This window comes from Eublepharis macularius, chromosome 2 (genome assembly GCF_028583425.1).
Source record: "Eublepharis macularius isolate TG4126 chromosome 2, MPM_Emac_v1.0, whole genome shotgun sequence".
Classification (NCBI taxonomy): Eukaryota; Metazoa; Chordata; class Lepidosauria; order Squamata; family Eublepharidae; genus Eublepharis; species Eublepharis macularius.
The window spans coordinates 14,580,117-14,602,697 of record NC_072791.1 but is presented as its reverse complement, the minus strand read 5'-3'; the positions used below and the strand labels follow the sequence as shown (position 1 = coordinate 14,602,697).

General features: G+C 45.2%; 1 protein-coding gene across 1 annotated transcript in view; it reads left to right on the top strand.

Annotated features, from left to right (window-relative positions):
* KCNH5 (potassium voltage-gated channel subfamily H member 5) overlaps nucleotides 1-22,581 on the top strand; it is a 302,905-nt gene that overhangs the window by 65,548 nt on the left and 214,776 nt on the right. The window contains exons 5-6 of the mRNA XM_054971983.1: nucleotides 14,657-14,772; nucleotides 17,860-18,252. Of these exons, the coding sequence (XP_054827958.1) occupies nucleotides 14,657-14,772; nucleotides 17,860-18,252 (509 nt within the window). The remainder of the gene's footprint in view (nucleotides 1-14,656; nucleotides 14,773-17,859; nucleotides 18,253-22,581) is intronic.

Sequence of the window (22,581 nt, the reverse complement as noted above, 5' to 3'; positions counted from 1 at the left end):
ATGGATGTCTGCTGGGGAGTAAAACTTGGCCACAACTTTCTTCCGTACAACCGCTGCATATTTGGAAACAACATGTCTCCCACCCTGCTCTGTGCTTGTTCAACAGCAGATGGCTAATGGCCTTTTGAATTGTCAAAGCCAATGACAAAATCTCACATTGATTTCAATGTTGTTGGAGCTGAGCTGCTGGAGGTCTCGGGCACTGCATGCTCAGAGGAGAAAGGCATGTATTATATTTACAACTGAGCATGAAGAGAACCAAATTACTGAACTTCTCTATTGATTGCTGGCGAGCGACACATTTTTTAAACCATCATTAGCCGAAATGAACAAGAGGACTGGAAGAAGAACCTTTCCTCAATGTCCTGCCAAACCGCTGCACATGAACTCGTTTTCAAAATGCCTCATTGATTTTAAAAGGCAAATGAATGAACACAGTGGGCGCTTTTCTGCAGAAAATTATAGCCTCCCCGAGGCTGGGATGCGTCCATGCTTCTCTTCTTGCTTGACTACCCAGAGCTCTACCGAGTCGATGCCACGTCCTGAGCATTTCAGTGCATTTAGATGTGATGGATTTGCTATAGCAGCGAAAGCATTAAATGCATCCTGGGGGGGAAAACCACTTCCTTTCAGCTTGAAGAACGTAGCTTGTGAGCCATGCTCCACCACTGGTGAAGAAGAGCCTCGGGTCCTAGCCACTGCAGCCGGAAAACCAAGGGACTGGAAGATCTGCTGTCGAAGTTCAAGCGTACCAAGTGTGGAGAATGTCGCCTGCTATTTCCCGAGTCAATGGATTTCTAACGTTGGGCCAGGAGATAAATGGCAGTGCTGCTGCACATTTGCCCACCCTAAAACTGCCTGCCATCCTGTCTGAGTCAGAGACACGCAGAAAATCCAAAGACACAGCTTGTCCTAGCATGGAGTCGCAAAGGTGTATCAAATGGTGGTGGCTCCACGGCGAAGGGCATGCTGTACATTACACAAGGTCCCAATCCAGTCTCCAGCAGCTGCTGCAGTTAAAGGATCTTGGGTGCACAGCTAGGAAAGATCTCTGCCTAAGAGCCTAGAAACCAGTTGCTGTATTAAGATAGGCAGACCAGTTTATTAAGGAAGTGGGCATGTGGCTTGGTGGTAGAACACTGACTTTGCATGCAGAAAGAGCCAAGCTACAAGTGATGCCTGACACAGGTTGGACACTTGTCAGCTTCCCTCAAGTTTTGATGGGAAATGTAGGTGTCCTGGTTTTACAGCTTGGCTCTCCATTACAGCTGCAAGACCAGGATGCCTACATTTCCCATTAAAACTTGAGGGAAGCTGACAAGTGTCCAACCTGTGTCAGGCATCACTTGTAGCTTGGCTCTAAGTTCAATCCCTCAGATTCAAGGATCTTGGAGAGCTGCTGTCTATTTGTCTGGAATGAGCAGGGCTCCCCTATGTGGTGCTATGGCACCCTCCAGTGCATTGGTGCCTGCTGAACTTTTCAAAAAGCAGGCTGGGATGTGGTAAGGCATAGCTGATTGGCTGCCTTCATTCAAATGAAAGGGTTTCCATGACTGCAATAGCATCAGGAGGACTGGAAAGCATCTGGGCTTTCCTAAATCACTGTGCAGGTCCATTCTCCCTTCAGACTTTCCTTCTCCCCAGGAGGTGTGAAGAGGGAGGTATTCCATTTAGCCCCGCCTCCCATGGCAGCCATTTTGGGTTTGGCTTCACCTTCTGTGGCAGCCATTTTAAGATGGCACTGACTACCCCCTTCTCAGGATTCCGAAGGTGACCACAGACTCGAAAAGGTTGGTGACTCCTGAGCGATGTGGTCCAACAGCAGTATAAGAAAGTTTTCTATGAAGTCACAGAGAAAGTACAACTTTTTTTATTTCATTGACATGTAAACTGTTAAAGGCAAAACAGCCTCCTCGAACGTAAATTCAAATGCATCCATGGCACTTGCTTCCAACAAGTAAAGATCAATGTGAAATAAACACTCTTTTTTCCTATTTGGGAAGATTTTAATAGACCAGACAGAGCTCTCTCTTCCCACTCCAATCTCTGCTCACTGTTGTTATTGTTACTTTTTCCATGGAGTCACCCACGCGTAGCACATCTCTGATTTCCTTGAAACTTAATGGAGATTCCTCAATGGGTAAGTCATGAGTGGCAGACTGGCTGCCCTGCAGAACTTCTTCCTACTGATTTTTCCCTGCAATGTACAGCAGTAGGGGAGGGCTGGGCTGCGTTCCAGGGCACATTTTCTGTTCAGAAGTCCAATAGGTCTCATCAAACTGAATTGACTGCATGCCATAAAACATGCAACAGAGACTTCTGCAGTGCACAAGTGTGCTCTGAGAGATGTACAGGTAAACAGGTAACTTAAGCCTCCTCTCCACAAGCTAAGCTTGCCAACCTCTTGGTGGGGCCTGGAGATTTCCCACAATTGCAACGGATCTCCAGACTATAGAGATTGGTTCACCTGGTGAAAGTGGCTGCTTTGGACAATAGACCCTGTGGTATTATATTCCACAGAGGCTCCTCACCTCGTCGAACCCCAACCTCCCCAGGCTCCACCCCCAAAATTTCCAAGAATTTCCCAACCAGGAGTTGGCAGCTTTACCAGAGGCACAAGGAGATGGGAGGCAATACCGGCTGACCAAGACCTGTGGCTGAGCACATGCCCGTTCCTCATTTTTGCAGGTCATTCTATGGTTGCCAGCTTCCAGGTGGTGGCTGGAGATCTCCTGGAATTGCAACTGATCTCCTGGTGAAAGAGATCCGTTCCCCTGGAGAAAATAGCTGCTTTGGAGGGTGGACTCTAATGCCTTATAACCTGCTGTGACCCGTCCCCAAACACCACCCATTCCAAGCTCCACCCCCCCCACCAAATCTCCAGGAATTTCCCAACCTGAAGCTGGCAACCCTACCTCAACTTACACCTAGCATGTCAACATGGAAAGGATTTCTTGAGGGTACAGGATCTGTAAAGCCACCATCTTAACTTATGTTTTCTTATTGGAATGTGGAAAGGCAAGGGGTTTTCCTTGCAAGAATATTTCCATTTGGCTCTCCGGACCTATTTTAGACTCTGTAGCATCCAAATGCCCGGAAACCTTTGAAGATGGTGCTTGCCATAGATTTCCTTTGATGTAGTCTACATCTGGCAGTCTGTTTGGCTACTCAGAGGCAGTGCGAAGGACCAGCTCTTTGATCTATTGTCTCATGCCTGGGTAATGGCCTGCTAATGTCTCATGGAGCATACAAGGCTCTCCTGTAGTGCCTCCCACCCCGCCATAATACGTTTGGACAATACTGTTAAGGGATTTAATAATATTAGTTCCACCACCAAACGCTCATCTGTTTCACATCATCTAATTTAATATATGCCATCATGTGCCAGCAATGGCCCTCTGCTTTCTAAGTGTGTTGGTCTCTGTGTGAGAGAGCAGTGATTTTAGGGACCATAGAGTTCACCGCTACGTTGCCTTACGTCCTATCTGTTGTTTTAAGTATGTGCTCCTATGTACTACCTGTTGCTTTAAGTATGACCCTACTGGGGAGTTCTATGTTGTCTAATGTCAGTCTTAGAAGTATTTATGCTCTGTTTCAGCATTTCTTCAACTCTGTATTGGATTTTTTGCTAATGTTATGTCTTTGTAACCTTGCATTCATTCATTCATTCATTCATTCATTCATTCATTCATTCATTCATTCATTATCTCATGTATAGTCTTTCTCACTGAGACTCAAGGAGGATTACACAGTGTGAGATTAGTGCAGTCAATATCAGGAATGTATCCATAAACAATGCTATAGGGTAAGTAGATACAAGTTCACAAAGACATAGCATTAGTAGGAATCCAATACAACATAGTGGTGAGGTCTATTGTTCCTAACTCATTAGCGGATCATCTGAGATCCCCTCCCTTCAATACAGCCCTCCTATCTGAGTAAAAAGCCTTTTTGAATAATTTGGTTTTGCATCGTTTATGGAAAGCCAGGAGAGTGGAAGCTCTCCTGACCTCCTAGGTAAGCCATTCCACAGGGTGGGGGCCACCACAGAGAAAGCCTGTACTGTTGGTTTTGCCAATGTGCTGGGTGGCACCTGCAGAAGATGCTGTTCAGAAGAGTGACGCTGCCATGGAGGAACATAGGGAGGGAGGCGATCCTGTAGGTATGCCGAACCAAGGCCATGAAGAGTTTTGGTGATAACCAATACCTTGAACTGAACACAGTAACTATCAGGTAGCCAATGGAGTGACTGCGGATGGGAGTGATGTTCATGCTCTTGCTCGCTCCTGATAACAATCAAGCTGCAGCGTTTTGCACCAATTGGCGTCTCCGAGTTAGTTTAGATGGGCATTGATTATTGAAATGTCCTTGATGTTGACTGTGCAGATCTCACACCATATAATCCACCTTGAATCTCAGTGAGAAAGCAGACTATGGCCCTTTTCACACTGCTTACCTGCTGCCGGAACGTCGCGAAATATCGGGCAAAAAACGCGGAAGATAGCGTCTTCTCGCGAGAGTTTTGCGCGACATCGCGCAAAACTCTCGTGAGAAGACGCTATCTTCTGCATTTTTTGCTCGGTATTTTGCAACGTTCCGGCAGCAGGTAAGCAGTGTGAAAAGGGCCTATAAATGACACAAATAAAATAAAAATAAAATACCATAAATGTGGAGACTGAGACAAATCAGACATAAGGAGTCACAACACTCAAGAAACCATTGGCTGGGGGAAGGGTAGCGTTTAATCTCCTTGGACATACCATTACAGACCTCAAAGTCACTTTCTTAAAAAAAAGAAACTTCAAAGAGAATATACAATATGAAAGTATTGATATAGAACCTATAGAAAAATTAAGTGCTACATGTTAACCCACTTTAAACTTAGACTTGAGCTTACTTAGTCACCATAATCTCTAACAGCTGGGCATGACCCGCTTTTGGGAAATTTTAGTTGGCTGCTCTTAGCATGTTTTATCAGACTCTAGCCTTGTACCAATACCAGTTAATCTTCATTTAATCTATTTGCTTATCTGTCTGAACCGCTGACTTCCCTCACCATCCAGTATAGGTAACCGCTAAGCAAATTCTGCTGATTTATAATGGGACTGACACCCATCAAAACCCCACCTTGTCCCCTTACATTTACATTTTATTGTGTAATTCACACTAATCCTGGACTCCACCCCTCAATCTTCCCCCATGAGATTTCTCAGCACGATTTCCCATCATGTCTAGTTGACAAAGTAGCTGGTGTCTCACGGAAGTTTGTATCAAAAGAAATGTTAGTCTTTAAAGTGCCACTGGGCTTTTTTAAAATCACTTGTGGAGGCCTAGAAATGAGGTTAAAATGATTTGGATTGGGCTGGAATGTTAGAAGAGTCCTCTATCCACAACTGGCTTAATTGCCCATCACCCTGTCCGTCTGCTTGCCACTTTTTACCCCCACAAATTGGATGATAACATTCTGTTTTCCTGTAGATATTCTGAAACCTTGCTTTTGGTTTGGCGCATTTATCCATGCAATGCCAAAAATAATTCCAGAGGTATAGTCTACCGCAACAAAAATAAACTGGATTCAAGTGGTATCATTAAACAAGATTTTGTTCTAAATAAGCATTACAGCCCATTTTGTCGGATGCATGTAGTGTAAAGTTGTCATCTCTGGGTTGGGAACTGCCTGGAGATTTGGAGTTGGGTCTTGGGGAGGATGGGGTTTGAAGAGGGGAAGGACCTCAGTCTTAGAGTCTACCCTCCAAAGCAGTCATTTCCCCCCCAGGAGAACTGATCTTTGTAGTCTTGAAATCAGTTGTAATTCTGGGAGATCTCCAAGTCCCATCTGGAGGTTGGCAACCTAATGGAGTGGCTTCTCACTAGAAAGGCCTTTATGTGTGGTTATGCAAAGATATCAAACAGCAGAGTCAAAGGGATCATGACATACTGGAAGCACAGGATGCAATGGAATTAAGCAAAATTAAAAGATGACTACCAGAAATTGTAGTTTTGCTAGAGCTGTTCATCCTGGTAGCTCTCCTCTGCACCCATTATAATTTGTCCACATCCTTTTTGAAGTGATGCCTCCAGAATGGCACACAGTCCTCAAGGTGGAGGACCAGTACAGTATAGAGTTGGACACCGACATGCTGTGCTTTGGATGTTATGCCTTTGTCAATGCACCCCAAGATTGTGTTTGCCATTTTTGCTGCTGCATCACAGGGACTACTCTTATTTAGCTTCCCATCCACCCATAGCCCAGGATGTTGTTCACACACACTGCTATCCAGTATTGTAATGGATGAGGAATGTGTGGTTTTCATGTTGGAAACAGGTGATCCCCAGGTTTGGAAACTATCCCAACATCGGTTGGTTGCAAATCTAGGGCAAGCTTTTGTTCGAGAAACCTACAGGAAATCCATTGGCCCTGTATAGCAGTCAGTGTAAGCAGAACTGTGGCCTGAGGCTTTTCCTTTAAAAAAAATTGTTTTGGTTCTTTTATTTTGCTTTTTGTTTATTCTATAAAATCAGCTATGGCTTGAAGGCACTCTCTATTATCAATATTCAGTAAGTGTGGAAAGACCTGACAGAACCCCGAGAGTTCAGCAGGAGGCACGGTCTGTCGTTTCTGGGACACAGACCCGCAGGGGGAAAATATGAAAAAGCTTTAATCTGATCGCTATGCAGATTAATGACCTAAACGTCTTGACTGACTGACCATCTGCCATCAAAAATTTGAAATAGCTGACTAAGCTGAGAAGCTTCAGACAAACGGAGGAGTCACCCATGGCATACAGACAAGCAGAAATGGGGAAATGGGGGCAAGAGGATACCTGTAGTTATTAATCTAGGTTTGGGAGCTCTTCAAAAGAATCTGATCTGAAGAGGTGAACAGAGAGCCAGCATGGGGTACTGAATAGTGTCGGACTAGGATCTAAAAGGCCCAGTTCTGAATCTCCACTCTGCCATGGAAGCTTGGGCCAGTCACACACTCTCAGCCTATCTTACATCACAGGATAATAAAAAGTCCAGTAGCACCTTTAAGACTAACCAACTTTATTGAGGCATAAGCTGTCGAGAACCACAGCTCTCTTCATCAGATGCATGAAGAAGAGAGCTGTAGTTCTTGAAAGCTTATGCCTCAATAAAGTTGGTTAGTCTTAAAGGTGCTACTGGACTTTTTACTATTTTGCAACTATAGACTAACATGGCTAACTCCTCCGGATCTATTACCTTGCAGGGTGGTTGTGAGGATAAATGTGGAAGGGAAGGGAATGATGTATTTATTTATTTATTTACGTCATTTATAGTCCGCCTTTCTCACTGAGACTCAAGGCGGATCACACGGTATGAGGTTAATACAATCAGTATTAAGTAAGTACATTTCAATACAATACCATAAGGTAGACATATACAAGTTTAAAGACATAGCATTAGCAAGGATCCAAGACATAGAGATACTGAAGCAAAACATAATCAATTCTAGGACTAACATTAGGCAGCATGGAGTGATGGTTGTACATAGGAGTACATATTAAAAGCAGCAGATAATATATGAGGCAAAAATGGTGATGAAGTCTATGATCCCCAACTTGTTAGTGAAGCACCTGAGACCCCATCCCTACAGTGCAGCCCTCCCATTTGAGTAAAAAGCCTTTTTGAATAGTTCAGTTTTGCATTGTTTATGGAAAGCCAGGAGAGTGGGGGCTCTTCTGCCTTCCTCAGGCAGGTCATTCCACAGGATAGGGGCCACCACAGAAAGCCCTTGTATGGGCTGCTGCTGACTTCACCCGTGTGCAGCCTGGCACCTGCAGGAGACCCTGTTCAGATGAGCGAAGCTGCCGTGGAGGAACATAGGGAGGGTTGCAGTCCTGTAGGTATGCCGGACTAAAGCCATGAAGAACTTTGTATGTAATAACTAATACTTTGAACTGAGCATGGTAAACGATGGGTAGCCAGTGGAGCGACTGTAGGATGGGAGTGATGTTCATGCTCCTGCTCACTCCTGATAACAGTCAAACTGCAGCATTTTGCACTAATTGGAGCCTCCTAGTTAACTTATATGGGAGGCCAATGTATAGAGCATTATAATAGTCAAGCCTTGATGTTAACATAGCATGGATCCAAGTGGCCAGGTCAGCCGTGTCAAGATAAGAAGCCATCTTCCAGGCTAGAGTGAGGTTGTAGAAAGCATTTTTGCCACTGCCTTAACTTCTTTTTCTAGTAATAACACTGGATCCAGTATAACCCCTACACCAAGGGAAAAGCGAGGTAAAAATATATTAAAAATTTAATTTAAAAAGACACGCAGAACAGAGAGGAAACAACTTGGTCTCCTCCCTATTTGCCCATATCTTTTGCTTGATCTGCTGTTTTTAGAAAATTTCACCCATTGTTTCTGTATTACCTTTCTTCCAAGGAACTTAACAAAGCATGCGTAGTTTCCCCCTTCCTCTTTTATCCTCACAACAACCCTGTAGGGTAGGTCAGAGAGACAGAGAATGGCTGGCCAAAGGTCACCTTACTGAGAGATAGAGCAAGGTGGGGATTTGGATTTGAGACTCCCAAATCCTCATATGATGTTCTCACTACTATAGGACAAAACTGAAAAACTGAAATTTTGCATTGAATCGACTCCAGGCATGGACGGACTTTCCGTTGACAGTTGTAGTTTCCCCCATTGGGTTTAGTTTCAGTTTTCCAGAAACTTCACCATGTTTTTCTCTTTATAGGCTCATTTGTTCTCTCTACTTTTTCCCTGTCCCGTAGGACAGGGCGGTGGGATTTAGAACGGCAATAAAAAGAGCTTTTGCTGCTTTGGTCCAAATCCAGCTAGCATCTGCTGATCAAAGGAAACGGATGGAATGGATCATGTCAGCATCCACTCTTGATATGTTTACGTATAGCCAGATTCAAGGCTGGATCTCAGCATTTTCAAGATTTACTTTGTAGACACTGACGCTATTTCCCCCTCCGGCAGCCAGGCCTTCTTTCCAAGTGTCTTGTAAATAAGTGTTGGATCTTTATAGATTCCAGAAGGAAGGCAGGGAAGAATCTGCTCATGGAGAAAGGAAGAAAGAGAGAATTGCTACTGAATCCCACATAAAGTGAAAGCATAAGAGAATTTAGAAGGGCCTGCTGAGATGAAACCTCTTTATCAAGGCAATCAAAAGCACAAAGTTGATGGGGGAGGTGATGGGACCCTTGGATGACTTTAACAAAGTCTCAAGGGATCAGTCCATTGGGCCCAGTAGTCTGTGTCACATAGTTACCAATCACTTACCCTGGAGGGCCAAAGGCCTTCCCCTGATATATCCTTCTAGCACTGATATTCAGAACTAGACATGGGCACGAACAGAGAAAAAAACGAACATGGTGTTCGTTGTTCATTGCCACTCACAAACAACGAACAACAAACATTGACAAACATGACCTGTTTATGAACATGTTCGTTGTTTGTTGTTCATTGTTCGCGGGGGCCAGCAGGCTCTCCTCCAGCCATCAAGATCCCTACCACACCACTCCCAGAACCCCTACCTGAGCAGGCAGCAGGAAAGGTACCAATAATAAATAATAGCTTGGCCCCAGAGCCTGGCAGCAGCCCTGGAACCTGAAGGGGTAGATCCCTACTGCACCACTCCCAGAAACCTTACCTGAGCAGGCAGCAGGAAAGGTACCAGTAATAAATAATAGCTTGGCTCAGAGCCTAGCAGCAGCCCTGAAACTTGAAGAGGTAGATCCCTATCCCACCACACACAAAGAACATTGAAGCTCCAGTGCACTCTACCCGTCTCTCTCTCAAAATGCCAACAGCAACTGTCTTTCCCTCACTTTCTGCAAAACCAGAGCTTGGAGCCCCCCTCCCCCCTGCTCTTTGCTTCCTTGTATCAAATTTGGAGCTCCACACTTGAAAGGAAGACCTGCCTATCAAGCTAAATTGGGCTTAGATTGGAGTTTCCAGGGCAACAGCAGGAGTTCAGACAGAGTTCAGGCAGTCCCTGCCTCCGGTTGCCAAGGGAATTGATTGCAGGTGCCAGACTGTCTGGCTTGACGAACAGCAATGAACAAGGCTTGTAATGACCATCTGTTCATTTAGAATGGGGCCTCACAAACAGCTTGTTCGCGAACAGCTGTTTGGGCTGTTCCTGGCTTTTTTTAGTTCATATTGCTGTTCATGCCCATCTCTATTCAGAAGATATTCAGTCTTTGGATGTTCAGGTTCCCTTAAGTCACCATGGCTAGCAACCATGGATCAACTTCTCTTCCATGAATAGGTGAGGAATTGCTAAAGGATGTTAGGATAATTATAGGGTTGCCAGCTTCAGGTTTGGAAATTCCTGGAGATTTGGAAGTGGAGCCTGGGGAGAGCAGGGTTTGAGAAGAGAAGGGACCCCAGTAGGAGCTCACTATGGCCCAGTAGGTGCCATAGAGCTCACCCTCCAAGGAAACTGATCTTTATAGTTTTGAGATTAGTTGTAATTCCAGGAGCTCTCCAGCTGCCACATGGAAGTTGGCAAGCCTAGATAATTACGCAGAAGAAATGCATTGGTTGGTGTTTGTTTTCACTGTGAAAAAATGTCAAGTATGGAACAGATTTTAGGCGATGTTTCCAGTTGCCAGATGGTGTCCCCAACATGATGGCTCCACTTTGTCATCACATTGGTTGATGCTCTATCATGTACCTAAAACTCTATGATTAACCATAGAATTTGGGATGAATGCTAGAGCATCACCTCCAGCATTGTGCCAAAAATGACATCATCATGTTGGAGATTCTGATAGCACCCCTCATAAACCTCCACTTCCCCCATCTCCCACCTTAATTTCAGGAAGGGTGTTGGAAGAGCTGAGCGATTGGGTTAAGTTCTATGGCTAATGGATAAGAAACTCTGGGTCAGAAGGGTATATATTCCTATGGGTATGAGAAATTCGAAATGCAAAATTGTTAATCTCCTAAAAAAAATATGCAGCACCATTGAAACGGGCCTCTCTTCCAAATGATTCAAAGGTAACAAATGGGGATGAAAACAAGATGCAGGGATGCTACATTCTCGGTTGTCTTTATTTCCTGAAGTGACCCGAATTCTACAAGTAGAATGACGTTCCAGGGATAGTGCTGCCTGGATTAGTTTCCTTTGAATGAAGGATCATGGGAAGTTTAGGGGTTTCTTTGTAAATTCATGCATCTAATGAAGAAGGCTTTAATTCTGAATCATGAAGGCTCTGTTCGTCTTTAAGATCCTGTGAGAGTCTGTGACTGCATTGGGATGTCTGATTGAATCCCATTCCTGGCTAAAAAAATTTGTATGAACCCCGCTTATGTTGGGCTTGTCTATGCATCTGGCTTCTCCTCTTCCTCCCATCTTGAGAGCCAGTTTGGTGTAGTGGTTAAAAGCGCGGGACTCTAAATTGGAGAGCCAGGTTTAATTCCCCACTCCTCTGCTTGAAGCCAGCTGGGTGACCTTGGGTCAGTCACAGCTTCTCGGAGCTCTCTCAGCTCCACCCACCTCACAGGGTGTTTTGTTGTGGGGATAATAATGACATACTTTGTAAACCGCTCTGAGTGGGCATTAAGTTGTCCTGAACGGCGGTATATAAATCGAATGTTGTCATTGTCATTGTCGTCATCATCGTCGTCATTGTCGTTGTTATTGTCGTCGTCATCATTGTCGTTGTCGTCGTCGTCGTCATTGTCATCGCTATCGTTATCTCTATCGCTATCGCTATCGCTATCAGAATGTGAAGAAGGAATGGTTGAAACCCAGTTCTGGTTATGTATTCGTGTACAAATGCAGGCATATGGATTAACTGGAGTTAGTTTTCCCTCTATCCTGCACTGGGCAGGGGGTTGGATTAGATGGTCTGTATGGCCCCTTCCAACTCTATGATTCTATGATTCTACTAACTGGAATCCTACATAAAGGATAAAGCCAGGTTAAGAACTCCAGTTTGTGATGGAACTCTGGTTGAGAGCCTGTATTTGTCATTACGGGCAACTGGAGGTTGTCTTAAACCGCCATTTCTTTATGGCAGTTTGCATGGGAAGGATGTGGGAGAGGATAGAGGGGGGACAACCGGGTGTATGCACAGGAGGTGCACACAAATCACCATGATCATGTATATCTTTATTTAACTGTGATTAAGTTGGCTGTCTGAATGCAGAGTTTGTTATTTCAGCTGCAGCAGACTAACACAGCTTCTCCCTTGGAATTTTGTAGTATTTGCTTCATTTACAAATATACACAGTGTGCTTAGTGGAAAGAAATTACTCCTGCAAGCAGATAGCACGCCTGCTAACTGCGCCTCTCAGCCCAAAAAAGAGATGCAGAGAGCCTGGATAACGTCCGCCTCTGTGGATTCTATGGGGCTAAATTAGAACTTGCAAGACTAGGTTTACCATTTGCCTGTTTGGGGCAGGCAGTTTGGCCCTCCCTTCTGCCCCTGTGTCCAGACGTCCCAACAGTATATCGTGACACACTAACTAACTAAATAATTAATTAAACAACTTCAGTGCCTATTGCTTATTATTCAATGTTTCTTACGTACACAAATTGCCTTCAAGGTACTCTATTACACGCAATCTTCCCACCTCCCCTATCAATGTCTGCACTAGCACTTTTTGTACAGTTCTTGAGGTGGGAAGATTGCGTGTCATAAGAGTACCTTGAAGGCAATTTGTGTACATAAGAAATATTGAATAATAAGCAATAGGCACTGAAGTTGTTTAATTATTTAGTTAGTTAGTTAGTGTGTCGTAGAGTTTGGGGGGAATTCCAGAGTGTCACTTAATGGGCTGACATCACATCTGGGTTTTCACCTGGAAGTGACATCAACGTGTTGCACAATGTCATTTCTGTCCCTTTCCCCACACCCCAAGCTCCCAGGGTGATGGGTGACAGCCGAATAGAATCTTACAATAGCGAGTCTCTCTGAGTTCAATTAAACAACGTGTTCCTGCTTGCACAAACTTCGCTGCAAGTCAAGTCCAGCTTCTTCTGAATTCCACCAAGGTGCCGGATTCTTCTAATTCACTCCCCTTTGAAAGGCATTCCGTTCCAACAAACTGGACCACCCAGTAACCAGAATGCGGTCTGTAGTTTGAAAGACATAGTAATATATTACAATACATTTACTGCAATAATCCCATTGTACTACATTTAATCCCCCTTTTTTACTAATTACGTTTTTATTTACATCGTTTCCCAGTTACCTTAAACAAGGGGATAAGAAGAACCCAGAAAAACTTCCCCAGTTCCCTAGCAAACAGATTCTTCCTCTGCTGCTAGTCCTCATTCATTGACTCTGCCCCAACTGAGTTAAACCAGCTAGTTCTTGGGGATTATACCTGCATCCAGGGGTCACTTCATAGAAAAAGAGCTGGAGGAACTCATTAGCATAACTCATTAGCATATGCCACGCCCCTTGACATCACCAGAAATGTGTCATTAGCACAACTGATTTGCATATTGACCTTTGACCCTTGACGCCCCTTGACATCACCTATCCTGGCTGTTTTGGACCCAATCCTGGCCATTCAGGGCCGAAATTGGGCCCAAAATGGCAAAAAGGGGCTGAAAATGGCCGAAAAGGGGCCCCAAATGGTCAGGATTGGGCTGCTGCTGAGTGGGAGAGTGATTCACCACTCATCAGAGGCCCGATCCAGGCCATTTTGGCCCCTATCCAGGATGAAACAGGCCCAAAATGGCCGAGAGTCAGGTGGGTAGGGCCACCTGGCATGTGACCTCTTTGAGGAACTGCCGGAACTGCATTCCTGCGCATTCCCCCTTGAAATGAGCCCTGCCTGCATCCCAGTTTCAGCCAAACTCTCTTTTCTCATTGACTGAATCCAGACTCCATATCATGTCTTACAGCCCACCCTTTCTGCAGATCAACGGCCCATTCAGGAAACATTAACAGTGCTGAATAGTGGTTAGAGTGTCGGACAAGGATCTGGGAGTCCCAGGTTCAATTTCTTGCTTTGCCGTGGAAGCTCACTGGGTGACCTTGAGCCAGTCACATACTTTCAGACTAACCTACTTTGCAGGGTTGTTGTGCAGACAAAACGGAGGAGAAGAGAATTATGTAAACCATTTTGGGTTGCCATCAGGGAGAAAGATGGGGTATAAATAAAATAACTAAATTAACATTCTTTTGCCGAGTCCCCAGCAAGGTGAGGGGTTGGTAAATCAATATGATATGCTGTTTGCAGAAATCTAGACAGTCCAACTCACAGTACAGTCTAAGCTGCGAGATGCTCTGTTACTTCCAATTTTGGAAAAAGTCGCTTCCGTGTTAATGAGACAAGTACAAAACAAGTTCCTCAGGGATGGAAATGATTGGAGATTGCCTGTAATAAGGTGGCTACACTGTCGGTAGCAGCTGATATGATTTGGAAAGATCTTGTACCTGCCAATATCGTTTGCTGTCAGAAGGATGTGGTTCAATTGGGATCCAGAGTTGTACATTTCAATCTTCATTTCTATTGAATAGCAAAACCTGATTATTATATTAGGAGTGGTGCGGATGAAAATTGGATGTCATTGTTGACACTGTGAAATGGTTATGGCTGTTAGTTCCAACAGTGAATTAATGGCTGGCTGACAATGGATTGTCACACTCAATGCAATTCATGGTCGTTTCCCACCCACCCCTTTTATTCCCACAGGCTGGACAAAGTTTGCTCGGTTGACAAGAGCTTTGACAAACAGCCGGAGCGTTCTGCAACAGCTAACGCCTATGAACAAAGCTGAGGTGGTCCACAAACACTCGAGATTAGCTGAAGTAAGTGCGAGACAGGGTCTGTCATTCCCAAATGTGAAATTCAGACAGAAGAGAGAAGTGCAGCAGACAAAAGACGAATCAGCCAAACATTCAGGTGTAAAAGTGCCCAATTCACCTTTCCTCCTGGTCTAAAGAGCATCAGACATCAGGGAGAGGGAAGGGAATAGAATTGCCTAGCAGTGCCTGGCAAACAGCAGGAGGGCTGTGGACAGGGATATGGAGGGTGAGTATGATGTTGGCTGCAACTTCATATCATTTCGGGTAAAAAAACCTGGAAGTGACATAGGTAGTTCTAGGAATTGCCAGAAACTCTATGGTAAAAGCATAGCATTTCCAGTGATTCCTAGAGCTATCCTATGCCACTTCCATTTTTTACTGGAACTGACATGATGCCACATGCAACACTGTGGTTTTAATAAGTTTTCTCCCGCCACTGCTCTAAGCGGTGGTGGGCAATGGGAGAGATGATGGGGAATCCTCTGCCCCCCCCCGGGGGGGAATGGGACCTCTGCAAGGGAGGTTGATATGTAGGCAGGTTGCTTTGTCAGTTCTAAGGTAGGAACATCATGAAAAAGATGGCTACGTCACAGTTGCAACAGTCAGAGGGCTAGCAGATGTGGCATGGTTAGGGTGATGCTAGGATAACAGGAGGCCCCAACGCACCCCCTGATTGCCAGCACAGAGGAACCCAGGGGCCAGCACCTGACCAACAAGAGGCATACATTCTGCTACTTCCCTTTGGATGTCCCTTCCAGCCAAAAATGGGAGGTACCATCAGATGTCTCTGGAGTTTTGAGAAGTAACGATTCATTTCTGGATGGGAGGGGTGCCAAGGGGGTTGAAGCCAAGCATGGTTCCTTCAAACCTCAACAGTGAACATTTATGGGGCTTGAATGAGGACAAAAAGCCCTTCCAGGGGAAGCAACATGCAGCACTAGTGGGGCTTAACAAAGGATGAGAGTGTCATGCTCACCTTCTTTCCTGGGAGCTCAAAGATGAAAGATTGTCCCAGAGGCAACATCATGGGGTGGTGAGGGAATCTCCCATTTCTGGATGTAAGAAAGGCCCAGAGGAAAAGAGCGGAGTGCTTCTGCTCGAAAGCCCACTGCTGTGCACCAATGGTGCTTGGAGGATGGAAAGAGCCCAGAGGGGAGAAGCAGGAATTTGGGATGGTGTTGAACCTCATATGATTGTCTTTCCCTGAGGAGCAGGGCCAGCAGTTGTAGATGTGAAGAAGGCTGTCGTCCTTGCATTGATATGAGATAGCCAGCAAACTCTTTGCCTGTGAGTCTCTACTGACATAATTAGCAACGTTACAGAATGGGGGGATGCTTCTGAAAATTGGAAGGGCTCACGGATTCCCTCCTTAAGTCCATCCCAAACTGGGCCTGAAGGCTTTGAGGTTTTATGATCCAGTTGATAACGGATTATTTTACCAGGCCACTCACTACCCTCCTTCCCTTCATCTAGGAGTGTGAAGAGCTTTTTGTATAGCCTTTGGTAGGTCCAAGAGGAGGCAATAGGGTTGCCAGCCATTTTCTGGCAACCTCTGGGAGCTTGGGAGGGGCAGGGTGATGCTATGGCACAAAACACCATGACATCATTTCCGTTTACATACCTGGTAGTGATGTCACGGCATCAAGTTAATGGTCTAGGAATTTCCTAACACTGCCTTTTCTCTTTATTCCCCCCCTCCCCGCTGCTCCAGCGAGCTCAAGTGAAAGCCTGGAACAGTAAGAGTGAGAGGTCTCCTGCTTCCCTGGCTTCCTTAGATGGCAGTGACCATACATGGCAGTATACAGGACCACTGGGGAACCATAAGAGCTCTAACGGTCCAGGACATCTCTATGAGACCCAGTTTGGTGTAGTGGTTAAGAGCATGGGACTCTAATCTGGAGGGCTGGGTTTGATTCCCCACTCCTCCACTTGAAGCCAGCTGGATGATCTTGGGTCAGTCACAGCTTCTCAGAGCTCTCTCAGCCACACCCACCTCACAGGGTGCTTGTTGTTGTGGGGATAATAATAGCATACTTTGTAAACCGCTTTGAGTGGGTGTTAAGTTGTCCTGAAGGGCGGTATATAAATTGAATGTTGTTGTTGTTATGAACTCCTTCATAAACTATAAAATTGCATTTCCTATGGCTCCCACCACCAGGTGTATGTAAAGAATGTCAAGTTGCAGCCAACTTATGGTGACCCTGTAAGGTTTTCAAGAGAAGAGATGAACAGAGGCGGTCTGCCATTGCTAGCAACCCTGGATTTCCTTGGTGCTCTCCTATCCAAGTACTAACCAGGGTCAACACAGCTTAACTCCCCAAAGCCTACAAGATTGTGCTAGCCAGGGGTATTCAGGTCAGGACCCTGGTGCTATAGCGCATGCTTAAAGCAGCATTTATAACTGCTGGAACCAAAGGAAATGTGGTTCCCACACTGAGCAGCCTCCATAATTGCTGCTGCTCCTGCTTGCGACAGCATCTACTCCCCAAAGAGAGTTTCCTACTACAGTAAACCTTGATGGTGTTCACACCATGTTAAGTCTGGAAAAGAGAAATAGGTGATGGGGGCACATAGGGTGGGGCCTGGGGATGCAGTCTGGGCCCATGTATGGGAGGGAACATGGGTATGCTTTACTGGGGCCCCAGTGTTCAATGTGTCCTTCCCTAGGCTGAATCCCTCTCCCATGTTGATACAACTCAGGGTTCACATTGAAGATGATGGGTAATAGATTCAGGATGGACAAAAAGAAGTCCCGGATGGACAAAAGGAAGTTCTTCTTTACTCAAAGAATGGGAATGGGACCATATGAAATCTGGTAACTGGGCCAAGGACACTAGTGGTTGGGCTTGGGTTCAAGCAGGAGATGAAAGGCGAAAAGACCGAAATAGGCCATCACATTACCAATAATGTTACTGTGAGTGTGATGAAATGTACATTTCAGAATGGGTCGATATTGATTTTTTTGTGGGGGAGGGGAATGCATCTTCTTTTTTAATTTGAGCCCATTCTGAATTAGACCCGGGGGATTTTCCTGTTGCTATCTAATAAAAAGGAACCAGAGCCATAAATCTTTCATGTCTCTGGTTTCAGGTTCTCCAGCTGGGCTCTGATATTCTTCCACAATACAAGCAGGAAGCCCCAAAGACTCCACCGCATATCATTTTACACTACTGCGCTTTTAAGACCACGTGGGACTGGGTTATCTTGATCCTCACCTTCTATACCGCCATCATGGTTCCTTACAACGTGTCCTTCAAAACAAAGCAGAACAACATCGCGTGGCTGGTTCTGGATAGCGTGGTGGACGTTATATTTTTGGTGGACATTGTGTTGAACTTCCACACGACCTTTGTTGGACCTGGTGGAGAAGTCATCTCCGATCCCAAACTCATTAGGATGAACTATCTGAAAACGTGGTTTGTGATAGACCTCTTGTCATGTTTACCTTATGACATCATCAATGCCTTTGAGAATGTGGACGAGGTAAGCAAACTCGGCCTGAACAGTCCTGGATGGCATTGTTGCAGTTGCTGTTGTTTCTCATGTCCCTCACGTAGATTATGGATGATTCGATACTGTTATTTTCATTGCTTTTTTATTCCATTTGTTGTCATTGTCATTAGTCTGAGGGCCAAACTACAAGTGACGCCTGACACAGGTTGGACATTTGTCAGCTTCCCTCAAGTTTTGATGGGAAATGTAGGCAGCTTGGCGGAATGTTGGACAAGTGACAGTTGAAAAGTCCGTTGGACAGCAGTCGGAGAGCCAAGCTGCAAGACCAGGATGCCTACATTTCCCATCAGAACTTGAGGGAAGCTGACAAGTGTCCGACCTGTGTCAGGTGTCACTTGTAGTTTGGCCCTGAGTTGGTTTGAGGAAAGCCACAGCTCATTTGAAGAGCACCAGCTCTGGATACCAATTTATGTCCTTCATACCTCCAGTTCAAGCAATAGTTATGCCCAGGGCTTTTTTTCAACAGGAACACAGTGGAATGGAGTTCCAGCACCTCTTGTATCCGGTGGCCCCACCCCCTGATCTCCAGACAGAGATAATTTCCACTGGAGGAAATAGCCATTTTGTAAGGAGGCCTGTGTGTTTCTCCCTCATTTTCCTCTTGAGAGTTCCACCACCTCTTTTCCCAGAAAAAAAGCCCTGGTTATGCCTTGGATCTTGTGACATCATTACCCTTTCTCTTTTCTCCTCCACTGTGTCCTCCACTGTAATGTTCTTTTCCTCAGCAGGGAATACTTCCCCGTGCAGAAGGGTTTCTTGAACAACACTGGTCATGTGCACTTGGGAGTCCCAGTGGCAGGGGAAGTGAGCTCTGTATGGAATAACCACCTCCTCAGTGGCTGGAGAGAAACATGAGGGGAATGGTCATAAGATAGAAGCCTAAGGTTCTTTTTGAGAGCCAAACTCAACGGTACCATTTTTGCAGGCTTCCCATCGAGCCAACTCACGTTCCCCACAGTTACATAGCAGCTATAGGAAATGGCTTCTTTAAGAAAAGGAGAATTCAAATGGGCTCAGAATGCCCAAATGAGGGGAGTGAGGGCTCTTGCCTCGCCCCCAGTCATTTTTCCACATGAAAACAGTGTGTGTGTGCACACGCGCATAGAGAGATATTTCCCCATTTCTGTTGCTTTACATACATAGAATACTCCACATGGAGCAGCAGAAATGGAATAATCTTTCTCCCCCACACACTCTTTTTGCTCAGGAACATGGCTTGGTGGGGAAGCCAGGAGCCCTCCCTCCCCCCATGGTGGCATTCTAAGGCCGTTTCAGTTCTCTTTTTCTTATAGAAGATGTTCCCTCCAGCTGCTGTGTGACTGGGAGGAACATGAGTTGACTCCAGGGCAAATTTGTAAAAAAGGTAACGTTTAGTTTGGCTCTGAGAGGTATGGGAATGAATGCATAGAGCCAGAGGAAAGGGCAAACAGGCCTCCTGTCACCATTTCTGCTGGTGAAAATTATGTGGGAGAGAAGACCAAAGCCCCTCCTTCCCCCTTGCAGTGCTTGGAGCCGTGTGGGGGAAAAAGATGTTATAACAACAACAACAACAACAACATTTGATTTATATACCGCCCTTCAGGACAACTTAACACCCACTCAGAGCAGTTTACAAAGTATGTTACTATTATTCCCCACAACAATCACCCTGTGAAGTGGGTGTGGCTGAGACAGCTCTGGAACAGCCATGACTGACCCAGGGTCACCCAGCTGGCTTGGAATCAAACCCGGTTCTCCAGATTAGAGTTCCATGTTCTTAACCACTACACCAAACTGGCTTTTAAAAGATTTAAGTTAGTCTCTGCTCCTATGTTTGACTATATGTCAGGTCAGGCACCTGTGTCCAGACACAAGTCAAATGGAACATGTATTTTGGCCCTGAGATGCAAGCGTTTACAAACCAGAGACTGCTTGGTCAGGACCGTGAGGTGTTTCCTTCTGTTGAAGATACATATTGCACATGCAATTGGGTGCAGTCAGAAGAAGGGGAGGGGACACAACAGATGCAATTATAAAAAAGGCCAGAAGGCCTAGCATTCCCAGAGGTATCTGTACCACATCACTACCGATGTGAAGACAAGATCCAGTCTAAATGAGTGAATAATCCCATCAGAGGGGGCACGGACCACTCTCCGTTAACAGTGACCTGGCAGAGCAAGTAGAACGGTGCCTATGAACCTTTAATAGATGAGCCACGTCCAGGCTGTATTGAGACCGATTATTTGCATATTGCCTTTCGTCAAGAGGGCACACAAAGCAGTTCGCGCTTTGAAAGGCTAAAACCATCTGCAGTAGGATTAAAAACGTTGACAACATGACAACCGCCGCAACAGCAGCAGAGCTCAGCCAGGCAGGCCCTTTTAATCAGCAGCTGATTATATTTAATCATTCTTTACAATGCTCAAGATGCGTGAGAGGACATTTCGGCGTGATGCATGAGGAAGATGGAGTGTAAATATGCCAAAAGAAAGACTCTTTTCCTTTCCAAATGAAGATAAGTTGTTTGCGCTGCTGTTATTTGGGCACTTACTAGGAAGTAAGTCCTGTTGACTTGCTTTCCAAGTAAACATGCTTTGGATCAGACTGAATGGCATTAATTCCTCCATTCAAACAGTGCTTCATTTTTAATGCCCCCTTCAGAGGTCTTAACAAAAATGTTAGTGTCATTTATGGACTCTGATTTTTTGACAAATGGAGGCCCTTTCTCAGCTTAGAGAATGGCCTGCTTTCAAACAGGAGTGATGAATGTGTCAGAAGGACATTTATTATAGCACACAAACAGAAAAGAAAGCCCTTTAAACATTAACTTTGCACGTTATCCTAGCTGAGATGGTATGGTAACTGCTTTGCATGCAGAAGGTTCCAGTCCTAGCATTTCCAGTTAGAGGGAACAGGCAGTGGGCGAATTTTTTTTAAAAAGATGATGTCATGTATGCATTGATGTCACTTACAAGGGAAACCCGGAAGTGGCATTGTGTGCCTCTAGGAATTGCCAGAAACTCTATGGTAGACTGATGGTTGTTGTGGATTTTCCGGGCTGTATAGCCGTGGTCCTGGCATTGTAGTTCCTGACATTTCGCCAGCAGCTGTGACTGGCATCTTCAGAGGTGTAACACCAAAAGAAAGAGATCTTTCAGTGTCACAGTGTGGAAAAGAAGTTGGCAGGTAATTTATATCTACTCAGGAAGGTAGGGTTGGGCTGAGTCATCCTGTCAGAGTTTCCCAAGGTGTGGAATGCTAATGGCGGGAGGCTTCACTGTATCCTGAGGAGGTTCTTTTGCATATGGATTGGTGCTAGATATGCTAATCTTCTCTGCAGGCCTATTGTCGGGTATAGAGTATTTTGTTAGCCTGGTGTTTTTCAGGACTGGAAACCATGCTGTATTCTTTCTTAAGGTCTCTTCTTTCCTGTTGAAATTGTGCTTATGCTTATGAATTTCAATGGCTTCCCTGTGCGATCTGACGAAGTAGTTGGAAGTGTTGTCCAGTATTTTAGTGTCCTGGAATAGGATACTGTGTCCTGTTTGAGTTAGGCTATGTTCAGCCACTGCTGATTTTTCAGGTTGTCCAAGTCTGCAGTGTCTTTCATGTTCTTTTATTCTTGTCTGGATGCTACGCTTTGTGATCCCGATGTAAACTTGTCCACAGCTGCAGGGTATGCGATATACTCCTGAAGAGGTGAGGGGGTCCCTACTGTCTTTTGCTGATCGTAGCATCTGTTGTATTTTTCGGGTGGGTCTGAATACTGCTTGAAGGTTATGCTTTTTCATAAGCTTTCCCATCTGATCCGTGATCTATGGTAGACTTTTCAATAATTTTTAGAACTACCCAATGTCACTTTCAGGTTTTCTTGGTGACGTCATGGCTTATGCAACACGGCATGCCCCCCATGTCCCCAGACTTCAAGCTCCTGTCAGTTGCCAGACTTGCCATACACGAGAACTTGGAGAGCTGTTACCAGTCAGAGTAGACAAGACAGACTCAGACAGACTTGTTATAAATCAAGATGGATAGCCATCTTAGTCTGTCTGGAGCAGCAGAAAAGAGCAAGAGTCCAGGAGCACCTATAAGACTAACAAAACTTGTGGTAGGGTATGAGCTTTTGTGAGTCACAGCTCACTTCTTCAGATACTTACCTGTTATAAGGCAGCTCCATGTGGCCTCATAATTGCAAACACATTGCCAATTCTTACCACCTTTCCTCTTCTTTTTTTTCTTTCCCTTCATTCACTTTTTTACCTCTGTGAACAGGAATGCTGCTTTTCATGCATTTGAATAATTATGGGGCAGAGCTGGGGT